Genomic DNA, 12,574 nt, shown 5'->3' with positions numbered 1-12,574 from the left:
CTGAAGTAGATCCTGCAGAAGAAAAGGAAATTACTGTAGTTGGATTTTGAAAGTTCTGTTGTTATACTAAATTTGTCATACTCTGCAGAAGGAGATATTTTTGTATATTTTTCTCCAAAAATACATGTCTGATGTAAGTAGAGGGAATGTCAGGAGGTCTTGTCCTGGTCCATCCAGCTGAAGGAAGCATTGTAAGGGATGTGTGAATGTTGTTACTCTAGCAAAGAAATTTCCAGGTAACCAGAACCTATATGTGTATTGGCTGACATGGTTCAGTAAAGTCATAAACACTAAAGCGAATGGGTAAATGCCAATTTCTGACAGAGAGTACACTTTTTATGAAGAAAACTGTAGTGGAACTGTCTGTAGGTTGTGGGAAAACAGCAATGATGATTAGGATTTCACCATGAAAGTGCTATATAAAGTTTGTATTATTCTTGCTGTCTGGTGCCATCAGACCCTATTAAACATGTCATCACATTCCTTTTAAGATATTCCACCCTTGGTGAATGGACCAACCCTTTGTATGGTTGGTCAGAGAGTCAAAACTCAGCTGCTTTCATGACCGTATCCCAGCTTTGGAAAGTCGTGTCCTCTGTTTAGGCTGTGTTGACACAGCATGAGCAGCAATATCTAACCAGAAGGGCAGAGGATAGCAGCTGGCCAGCCCCATCTCACGTTGCACGTAGGCAAGAAGCAGCAAGTGTGCACACATTGATGTCTGCATACCAGACTCAGCACAAACACTGGAGAAGGTGTTCAGCATTTAGGAAAGCACATGCTGACCAAGCAGCCATTCCTCATCTCCTCTGGGGAAGCTTTAATTCTGGTCCTCACCATTTCCCCATCTTGATTACTGTGACATTCACCTCTTTTTGGGTTTTTGATGCCACATCTTGACAAGCAGATATTGAGACTGTCTTCGTCGTTCATCTATACCACCTTCTCTGTTTCTTTTTCCCCACCATGCCATCTGCAAGTTTCTAAACAAAAGGACCTCACTGGTCCTGAATTACGTCTTCTCTCCTGGCAAGCTCTCCTGTGCCTTGCACATCTGCCTTTCACATTTCCAGAGATACCAGATGTGATTTAGCTTTTGTATCTTTGTCCCACAAATGTCCCAACCTCCCTCCCCTCCCTGGTTACTTTTCACCGTAATTTCCAGACATTTAAGGATTTTGCTGAGAACTGTGGTAATCTTTGAATCAAAATTGCCTTGGTTAGAGGGGCCCCTAAGTGCTGGTGTGGTACAGTGTCCTGATGGAAACAGTATTTGCAGAGCAGTGTGCTGAACGACCTCTCCGGTCCTCCCCATTTTTGTCTGGGAACAATTTTGAACTGGCAGCAATTTGTTATTTTGTTTTAATGTGTTGTCATGGAGTTTTTTTCTGTAGGGGCAGAGGAAATTTTTGCAGCTCTTTTACCCTGTTTATAGCTGGAACCTGAAAAGCCAGAGTGAGGTCAGGCTGATGGAGCAGAAAAGAGGGGTCAGCCGGGGTGTGGGTTTACAGTTAGGGAACTAATCACATCGCTGGTGTGAGGGCAGCTTAATTAATTAATTTACATGCCTGCAAAGAGAGAGCTTTAACTCACACTTCAGCTCAGTGTCTGGCACTCAGAGCTTTTTGAGCGGAGCTGGAGCCTGTCATTTTGAAAAGTTTTGAGTGTCACCCAGAGAAAAAGGCTTAGCTGGTACATAACATTTTCCTCTCCGGGGACGTAAAGTTTTAGACAGAGTAGAATTGACTAACTTCAGGCCTTCTATGTTAATTTCTGTTAATTAGTTGACATTTCGTGTTATAGCCATTACTATTTTCAATTAGCTGTCAGCAAATATTTTCAGTGCAGCTTTTGTGTTATTGAACGGCTTTCCCACAAGTTTGGGCTTACAAAAACAAACAAATGCATGCATGTATTTACTGCCACAACACCATGTTAGTCAGGATTTCAGCAGTAACCTAACAAACTGTGAGACTGTGTGTTGGTAAGACAGGAGGACGGCTTCACTTCTTGAGCAGTCTCTTGACTCATGTAGGTTTTTCATCGTAATCGCTTGACTGTTTATACCACTGTGTTTTTCAGAGATTTCATTATCGTTATTAGTTGTAAACTTTTTATCTCCCCACCCCCGCTTTTTCTGTAGGTGACTGCTAGCCAGTTGAAGAAAATGTCTTTTGTTTTAAAGTTGAGTGATGTTCTGTTCAGAAAACAAGAGTTTCCTGAATCTTGCTAGTATTTTCTGTGCATTAAGAACATTACCCCCCAAAAAAGCATTTTTTTGGTATTTTTGACCAGCATTTAAGTAAGTGCGTCTCCAGTTGTGTCTGTGCACTACAGCTTGTACTGCCTGGCATCATTGACTGTTTTATCTGTGGAGTCAGAAGAAATCCTGAAAAAGGTTTTTCTTAACCTGTGCTCTTGCCAAGAGCTTGGCCAGTTGCACCGGAGCAGAACAGAAAGAGAGGGGTTCAGTCTCTAAGTGGGGCAAAAAGTTATTTATTGCTGAAAGCCTGTAATAGGAGAATTGGCAGAATTGGCTTCTTGCTTGCTGCAGAAGCTGTGAAGTTCTCCCAGAGTGGTGGAGAGGCTGAGGTCCCCGGCAGTGTTGCTCTCACTGGGTGGAAAGGCAGATTCGCAGCCATGTGTGCAGCCTTTTGGCGTTATAAATGCTATTTTGGAAAGTGTAGCAAGTGTGAACTGGATGGCTGAGTACACTGGTAATGAGCTGCGGGTCCTCTCCCTGCACCCCCTCGCTGGTGACTGACAGATGGCACGTTGGTGGCTTTGCAGGGTGGGGATGGTCCCCGTCCGGCTCAGCAGGCAGTTGTCCCCATCACGAGGTGGCAACGCCAACAAGTGCTACTTGCCAACCCCGGTGACAGTCCTAGAACAGAGAGGCCTGAGGCTGATACGTGTCGTTGGGAGGACAGGCTCCACTCTCCAAATGAGTTATGGGCTGAATTGGGGAATTTTACATTGCCGCTATATACTGCCATAGCATTCATTTTTCTGTAAATAAGGAGTTTCAGTCCCTAAGGCTGTCAGTCCTCTCCTTTCCACTGTATCAGTTTTTAAAAGTACAGTTAAATACAGAAAATGGCAAAGGTCTTTTACCTTTCTCTTAGAAAATGTTTTGGTTTTTCTGCTGATCTCAGTACTAAATTGGGGTTACCCTAAATTTAGATCTCTTGTTGCAAGGAGGGGACAATGGCAAGGGACATTGTTCCCAGAAAATTTTGCTTTGCCTAAGGATTGGACCTCAGGACTGTATGATTTGTAAGGGCACATAGAAATGTTAAGGAAAAATAAAGCATCGAGGAGTTAACCAGCAAAGCAGTCAATGTGCAGTGATCAGTATGAGCAGGGAAGGGTATGTAATACCTTGGCTCACTGTCATCAAAAATTGCTACTGTGGGAACTGGCATGTTAGCATATGTAGCTGAAAGTGAAATTTGAACTTCTTTCATGCAAACAGAAATAACTTTCTGCCTTATTTCTTTCTCTTTAAAAAATGCAATCGAAATATTGAGGGAGACATTTGAAACATATTGATTGCATTTTGAAGGCATATTATTAAATCTCTTGAGCGCTTGTTGATCTTGGATCATTTCATTTTCACAGTGTTTCAGACTGAAAATTATTAGTAATTCTGTTTAAGTTGCAACTAAATTACTAATTAACTTTTGTCCCAAAGATTTTATTTTTTACATGTTTCTGCCAGCACAGTGTGCTCTTTACACAATACAGCAGAAATTTTTTGCTATCTGCCTCTCTGTGCCCCTTACAATCATGTAAAGCAGTTCTGGAATTAATGAGCTGTCAAATCTCAGGTAGTGAATGAAAAGAACTGACAGAAATTCTTTTGTTGTTTAAGAAATTCCAAATAATTAATAGAAAAAAAGTGACGGAGATTCTTTTAGGGTTTAAGAAGAAATGCATCTTTCAAATTCATGGTGTGTCTGAAAAAGCTTTAAAATATGTTTGCAAAAAAGCAGGGATCCTGCTTAATGGGTTAATTCCAGTTCTCCCTTCTGAGATAAACTTTCAGGATTTGAGATAAAAGGACTTTATGTTTTAAGAAATAGATTCCTAGTCTGCAGGTTCCCTGTTCCAGGTTCATCTCAAAAGTAAAATATCTTCATGATTCCTTTATTTGCCATTGTGGGCATATTTGAGTTAGGCACTGAGCATGTTTATAGTGAGCATGGCTTGTGTACAGAGAAGACTATGTAAACTGCAGGTTGGGTTTGGGGAGGGAGAGGTGTTTCCTTATGTTTAACAGTTTTTTTCCAATTTATGAAGTCCCACTCTACCTATTCAGAATAATGCATCTACTGCTGTTGTTTTTCAGGTAACTGTCTCAGATGGGGGCACATCTCCCAAGCAGTCCTCTGTTTGGGTGGTGGTCCAGGTTCTGGATGAGAATGATAACAAACCTCAGTTTCCAGAGAAAGTCTATCAGATCAAGCTGCCAGAGAGGGACCGTAAGAAAAGAGGGGAGCCGATCTACAGAGCTTTTGCTTTTGACAAAGATGAAGGTCCTAATGCAGAAATCTCGTACAGCATTGTGGATGGAAACGATGACGGGAAATTTTTTATTGATCCCAAAACAGGGATGGTTTCTTCCAGAAAGCAGTTCACAGCGGGGAGTTATGACATCTTAACAGTAAGTGCTCTTCCATCGACATACGAACCCATGATTTGAGTGACTTTGTTTTAGAAATAGGCACGTGTGTATAAAGAGTGATATATGACTGTTCAATGTGTGACCTATATGTAAGATATGACTGTATTAAGAAATCTAGTACTCACATACAACTACTGCCAAAAAAGTGAGTCTGAGAGAGAGTTCATGCTATTGCACGCAGTGAACTTTTTTCAGACTGTTCAGTCAACTTGCAAATTGTTGGTGCAAGTCATTCCCATGAATACACAGAAATGAAGACCAAGGGCTTGTCTGCTCACAATGTTATATCACGTTGAACTGGGCAGATACCGCTATGAATGGTTATTCACCTTTTGTGTGGATACAACTGCTTGCCCTCAGGGAAGGATCCTTATATTGTCCAAGTTAGGTGGCTTCAGGGAGGAGGAGTACTGTGTACGGTATGTTGTAGTTCCCTTCTCACCATATAACTATGGCAGCAATTTGAGTTAAAAGAAAACTCAGTCAAAATACTTCTGCCAGAACTCAAACCATGTAGACCAGGTCAAAGGAAGAAAGAATACAAGATGGCAGTGTTGATATAAAGCAATGTCAGACTTGAAGGTGCACTCTTCATCTACAGCAATAAGCCAACAAGTTGTAGTTAAGGAGTTGATAAAAAAATGTCAGAGGTCCACAGTCTGGCCCGTAGTAAAGGAAGCAATGTCACTCACAGTAATGGGTCTCTGTTGGGCTACCTTCACAGGGTTGGAAATTGTGACAGGAAAATGAATAAATAACAAAGTATCGAGAAATACCTGGTAATCAGAATAGAACACCCTTTAGGTGAGTGAGTGCCTTTCCCAGTGCAGAGCTGGAAGTCACGTCTGGGATCTGGCCCTTATTATAATGCAACAGTTGAAGGTTTTCTACCTTGAAACCTCTCATCACACCCTCAGCATCTTTTCACTAAGGGCCTGCCCGCCTTGAATGCAGCAGGATGGTGAGTGTTAGCACCAAACCCACTTAACACATTTCTGGAGAAAGACATAGGGTATGGTATTTCAGGAAAATATTTCCCATTTTTAACAGGCATAGTAACAGCATATTTACACCAGTGGTCCTATATAACCAGAAGCATTTCCTTCAGTTTTAAAAGAAAAACCCTTTGATTGACATTGATGTTACTCACCAAAGCACACACTTTGTAACCTACCTCTCCCTTTCCTTAAGCCAAATGTTCGTTGCTGCTCATCTTGTCTTTGCTGTACTAAAACCATAAAGCGTGCCAGGCAAATATCAAGTCTATCCATCCCTCTAGAGGACATTATAATAAAAAGAATTAGCACCAAGCTGGGCAACTCTAAATGAACACGACAGAGGAGAAAGCAAGGAAAATAAATATGACAAAATTTTAAATTATATTTGTTTAGGAGAGCGGGGGAAATGATCTGAAACTTATTTAACTCAATTAAAGATGCTGAAGAAGGCAATATAAGGAATACCAGTCTTATCTGCAGTACAGATGCCATTTAAAAACAATCAAACATGGTCTGGGTGAGCATGTTTTGCAAGTGCACGATGACCCACAGGGTCATTATAAAGCTCCCAGCTTTGCTGCAAGAGGGAACTGGGTGGAAGATGAAATCAGAGAGGGAAGCTGGTTCTGGAGAGGAGGATCTGTGTGGGGAGCACTTGAATTGCATCTCCAGGAGGACTCGCACCAGCATTTCTAAAACAAAACATTTCAGTTTAAAACTAATCTTTTCAGTGAAAAGTCAACGTGTAATGGAAAAAAATGAGAACTGAGAAATAAGTGCTTATCTTCCTCTTTTTTCATGGGACTTTACCTAGAGGATTACAAAGGCCATTTTCCAAGCAGTCATCGTGGCGATAGAATTAGGTCTGAACTGCCAAGCTGGGATGCTGAGTCCTCTTTTCTTTGTACCTGCCAGATAAAAGCAGTGGACAATGGCCGGCCCCAAAAATCTTCAACTGCACGCCTCCATATTGAGTGGATAAAAAAGCCTGCGCCCTCGCCCGTGCCCCTGACTTTCGATGAACCCTTTTACAACTTCACTGTCATGGAAAGCGATAAAGTGACAGAAATTGTCGGGGTGGTCTCTGTACAGCCATCTAACATTCCTCTCTGGTTTGATATTGTCGGTAAGTTGGGAGCCAGTGGTGTAAGGAGGAAGCTTCGGAAGCAAAGCATATGGATGCGTGGTTTTGAGAGCAAGAAAACTAACCATGAACTGTCCCGTCCCCCCCCAAAATTAAACCCACTTTTGTAATGCTGAAATAAAAATGCTATTTTAATATAGAGATAACAGTAATAATAATATTCCTGCTTTTGTTATGACTCCTTAGCTAAGCTGAAAAAAAAGCGCTGTATGGCTGAATTGTTTTTTTTCATACTATGTTATTTACTGCAATCTTAATGTTGTCTGTCATTTAAATTCTATTGTCATACTTTGCTAATCTCATTTCTAAATGTATTTATGGTACTTAGACTTGCTGTCCCTCATTTCTCTCTTTCTTCACCTTTTTTTCTGCATTCTGTTCTTTTTTTTCTGCTTCCGACTGCCCTGCTTCAAGGTGGCAAGCATGCTCGAGAGATGTTCTATATTCTACAGACAGCTTGTGGGCAGAACTGTTCAACAGAAGGTACCCTTAGTGCAAACACATTTGCTAAAATACAACTATCCAGGCTGCCTTTTATTTTTGCAAGTTCTTTGAGACAATTTATATTACATCTTTCATAAGTGCCTGTGACAGGATGCGATGCGACACATGGATGTGCTGCGTTTCTTTCTATGACAGCTTTTATCGTATTTGTGTCCAATTATTATCATTTTATTCACGGATTTTCCACAGTTTATCACAAATAATTAATTCAAACTTTTCACAGTCCAGTGCCATCCATTTAACTGTGAAACAGAATGGGATGCATCAACATATGGGTTACAAATGGAGCCACCAAAAGTTTGTCGTGAATGCAAGCTGAAAAAGAGTAATGTGTTTTGATGTGAGATTTCAACCACAAAATTGCCTTACATAAAACTGCTTATAAAAATAGGGAGGGAGAAATATCCTTAGCAAAGAGGAGGAGAAGCCGTAGAAGTAATGGTCTTAAAATCACAGGGAAATGCAGCTAAGGATGTAGCTGCCAAAAAGACAGGGAGTAGAGGGTCTCACTTGGTTGCAGTGGAGAAACAGGAATCAATGTTCCTAAGCATTGCTTCCCTGCTTCTGCTGCTGATTCAGTTATGTTATTTAAAATAACTCATTTAACATCTCCAAAATGAGACTTTCCCCAGCAGCACAACCACCCTGCAAAGTTATTGTGCTACTTAATACTTGCAGATACTTGTACTTAACGTTTGTATACTTTTGGATGTAAAACACTGTGTCTGCACAAAGTGGTGTTATTTAAATTAAGGGTTATAAAGCAAATACTATATGAAAGATTAGAGAAACAAAAAGCCTTTGCCACAGACTTAGTGGAAAGGGTGCATCAGCAGTCTTTATTTACAGGGATTGAGCCTGGCTCTCATTGGAGCATAGCTATTTGCGGATGGGTTTAGCCAACAGGAAGGACAAGGACGACAAGAGAAAGGGTCTGTCAGAGTCATTTTCATCCACCTTTTATTGCCAGTTTGTGCAGATGAAAGACAGAAGCAGCAACATTTCCTCTTTGAATTTGTAGCATGGCTTCCGATGTGCCAACCACATTCAAATTAAACCCAAAGCTATTATCATGTTCTAGGGTTCCTGCTAGCCCCTGGGGAAGGACAGCATATGTCTCCTACGGTTTTCTTCCCATTCCCTCGGTTGTTTCAGTATGCTACATGCAATTTATTAGCTAACATTTACATTCCCTTTCTCTTCCTCACTGACCCTAACTTTCCTCCCAGGAGAAATCCATCTTTATTGATGTTATTGACACTTTTTCCCATTTGAATGTTTTGCTGGCCTCCTCTGACTTTTGCAGCCTTTTGGTCCTTTCCTTGGCAAATTCACCAACTCTCATTAAAATGCTGCCTGTGTAAAGCACCGAGAGAAGCCCCCGCTCTTCCGCTGCATTCTTTTGCATTATTAAAGTCACTTGCAATCTAGCAACACCTTATAATAGTATTTCATTTTTTTGCCTACCAAACAGAGATGATGGGGAGAGCATTATGAAATTTAAGCCTTTAATTTGTCATTTCATGTGACCTTTATGGCTAAAATAGTTCAAATGGTTTAGAAGAAGATTTTTGCTATTTAAACAGCCCTGATGGTTTCCCTATAGGCTGTAGCTCCTGATGCTGCAAGATGCTGCAAGATGCTGCATCACTGCAGAGGGTCATGGAGACGGAGCTTCCCTAGACTTAATAAGAAATTGGTGACCCTGACCATCCAGTTCGGTACTGTTACCATATGAATGTTGTCATTAAATACTACTGCTGTTATAAATAATATTACTAGCAACAGCATTCATTTCTGCAATAGGAATGGCCAACAATCCTGGACATGCAGAAGACGCTGTTGTTCCAGATGCTCTGCATACAAATTGCAAAGACAAAATCCACCCCAAGAGGTTTATAGTCAGAGTACTGTATGTCCAGATTATCTTTGCTGCCTTTAGTCAGTGTCAACATAAAAAACACTTTTTGTCCTTGTTCCTCAGTATCATCATATGGAAAAAAAAATTGTTAATACTTCCCTTTTGGGAGAGCATTGAGGTCTAGCACTGAAAAGCCCAAGGAAAGACATGGGTTATTAGTAGAAGTTGTCATGTATGGAAAGCTGTATGGGACTGCTGATGCAAGAGAAGGTTTCTGTGCTGCTTAAAAACCTAGACCTGATCCTGCTCCATCTAGTATTTTGTGATTTTGGACTTCCGTGCACAGTTCACAGTAATGGCAACAAAAGCCCTGAAGGCTTATGTAGAGGCATAGTTTAATATAGAGTTTGTAGCTTGACCTTTATGTTTATGACCTTTTCAAACTAAATAGGCATTGGAATTCCAGAGGACCTCTTTTTTTAATGCATAAAATGCACTTTCTCCCAGCTAAAAAAAAGGCGAGAGGGTGGACGAAGTTTGGCTGTGTAGTATTCTGTCTGCCTAGCTTCAGCATCTAATTTGCACCTAAATTATATACACTTTAAATAACTGCTTAAGTTCTTGAGTTAATCAGCTCAGTTAATAAGAGAGGAAGGTGCCTTGCAGGCAGGGAGATCATCTTGCCCCCATGGACTAGAGAGGAACAGGATGCTTGCCTGTTTTCTTGTTTGTTTGTTTAATTGGGAATGGTTGAGATGTCATACCTGTTTTCTGTTTTCAGACTGCATTCAACGCCATTCTCAGTTCATGCAGATCCCACAATGTGAGAGACATGAATGTAGGTTGTTTCAGTTATGTTAAATTTCTTCAGCCATTTATGAGAAACTGTTTTTCAATGGGAACTTCAAAATAAGTCAGAGATCTTTATTTCTCCCATGTAAATTGAGCCCTCTCTGTGCCTTCCTTTGTTAGTGGTGGGAATGGTGTGATGAGTACTTTGACACTGGAGCTAAGCTGCATGGTGCTAGTTCTTGCTTAAGTAGCATGTTGCACAACATCTCTCTGATTCTCCAAACAGGCATTCCTCTATCTTTCCTTTTTCCCCCAGCCTATGCCTTTATAAGAGCAGCCAGATTTTAAAAGCACATCAGAACTTTTCACCAATGGTGCTTAACTGACAATAATTTTAAGATCTATTAATGTTAATTAATTGTTCATTTACTTCACAGGGCTGCAAATTTTTGTTAATGTCAAAACACATGTAGCTCCCTAGCCTTCTTTGAATTATCGTCTCTGAGAACTAGTTAAAATACCTTTCTGATTTCTTTTCTGCTTTTTATGTCCTCACCTTCAGCTTCTTAGCAGCAAACCCAAGGCTTTGACTCTCCTTACAATAATTTTATCTGAAAATTCAGTCTGCTTTATTTTCTTCTTCTTAGCATGATATAGTACATAAGAGAATAAATATTTGCATGTTATGTTACTAATTTTTATTATGTTACAAATAACAACAGTTTGTAGTTGAATTTGTATTCTTGAGGCAGTTGCTAAGTGTATTTCATCTTTTTTGAAAACAGAAAAATTGGAAATTTTGGCTGTGCTTCTTTTCCTGAAAATCCTAGAGGTACTTCAGACTCACCCTTGAGTTTCAGGGTGGATTAGCTTTCTGCATTTTCCTCTGATTCTCTTCTCTGAGCAATGCAAGAATTGTAGCAATTGGCCCAATTTATCATCACTGTCCTTGGTGGTGGTAGTTTACTTTGGGGCAAGACAAGTGAGAATCCTCTCTTCCCTGAGAAAATGTGTTTTAGAGGACTATTCTCTAAATTAGATCATCTCTTGTATTTCTCCTCTTCTCCACTCATCCATCATGGCATGGTAGGCCATATGAGACTTGTGTGAAGATCTCAATATATCCTGGCTTTATTAAGTGTGGATGTGGAGCATGTGTGCTCTTTGCTGTCTACCAGAGAAGGAAGTCTCTTGCCAGGTTTTAGCTGCATTTGATTTGGAGATGTCCTCCAGAGTTCAGTGTGATCCATCTTTGCATCTAAGACTGAACAAGTCTGATTCTCCACAGTCATCAGATATTTCTGAGGTATATATTCAATCCCACTCTTCTCGATCTTTCCACTGGAAAAGAGGGAGAAAGGCCCTCACATGGGGATTCATTTGCCTACAAGTCCTCCAGGTTTGCTGACATCTTTTCTTCTCAGAGGAGAAAATTATTTCAGCATAATCCTGTCTTAAACTGCGTATCAGCAGCTGATAGGAACATAGGGAGGCTCAGTGTCTTCTTGAAAAGGAACACGATCTTGGAAAAGAACTACCAAAAAACTTCATTGCTTGCAGCAAATGCAATAATCAAAATACAAGCAGAATATGTTTTAGGGGAAGAGAAACCCCACACTGGAATTCAAAAGGGACAGAGCTGCAGAACCCACATTCTGTGGGAATGTCAAATCTGTGTTGTATCTTGCCTTAGGCAAATTCTCCAGCTGACCTCTAGAAACCCCTTTTATCATTTCAGGAAGTTTTCCTTGGCCTGTCCGTTGCACCAAATGAGTGGTAAGCTTAACATCAGAAAATCCTCTATCATTAGTCATGTAAGGTTCAGTGCTTTTTTTTTTTTTTTTTTTTTTTGTTAAACTGTCTTTTTTATTAAAAGGAAAATTAATTCTTTCCAAAGCATATGGGACTTCTGTTAGAAGGAAAATTTGTTAATAGTGACTATGAAGCCAAGAAACAAGCTAAGAACCAAGGTAATACTCCAGACTCAGCCAGAACGTGTAACGAAGGCTACTCTATACCAAGAACACAACCTATAGTCTGTTGGCTCAGAGGTGTCTCAGTTCAATTTCCTGAGATCTCCTTCTTGACCGTACTATACCATCTGTTAAATTGAAAATTAGGGCTGTGCTAGAAGTGTCTAATGAAGCTGTAGTGAGAGCCAACTAATAAGATCTTTTATACCAGGGGCTGTTTATACAGACTTCCTAAGTTTGGTAACAGCTGGAATTGGTTAGAGTTATATTGGAAAATCCTATATAAACTACAACACACTGTCAGATAACATAAAAAAAAAAAAAATCCTAGTTGTAGAAATATAGTGCTTCCAGGGCTTTTGCAAGAGCATCATGATCAATCTCAAGAAAGTAAGGGTGGAAATCATCTCACTTAACTTTAGGTGTCTGAAGTGTAGACATGACTATCTGGGCTAGGTGTCTTTGGGAATCTTCACAGCCAATTAGAGAGAAAAAGCACTTTCTGGATGAATTTATATCATCCCAACATGATAAGTCTTCTCATCCAAAGATGGCATTGCAAGTAGATGTGGACTTTGAAATTCCACTCTAAATGCTTCAGTTTAATCAGAGTAT

General features: G+C 40.2%; 1 protein-coding gene across 2 annotated transcripts in view; it reads left to right on the top strand.

Annotated features, from left to right (window-relative positions):
• FAT3 (FAT atypical cadherin 3) overlaps positions 1-12,574 on the top strand; it is a 336,114-nt gene that overhangs the window by 225,871 nt on the left and 97,669 nt on the right. For both annotated transcript variants that reach the window (XM_075727102.1, XM_075727095.1), the window contains exons 4-5: positions 4,352-4,666; positions 6,601-6,811. In XM_075727102.1, coding sequence (XP_075583217.1) covers positions 4,352-4,666; positions 6,601-6,811 — 526 coding nt within the window. The remainder of the gene's footprint in view (positions 1-4,351; positions 4,667-6,600; positions 6,812-12,574) is intronic.

Source organism: Pelecanus crispus, chromosome 1 (genome assembly GCF_030463565.1).
Source record: "Pelecanus crispus isolate bPelCri1 chromosome 1, bPelCri1.pri, whole genome shotgun sequence".
Taxonomy (NCBI): Eukaryota; Metazoa; Chordata; class Aves; order Pelecaniformes; family Pelecanidae; genus Pelecanus; species Pelecanus crispus.
This window is presented reverse-complemented; position numbering and strand designations above follow the sequence as displayed.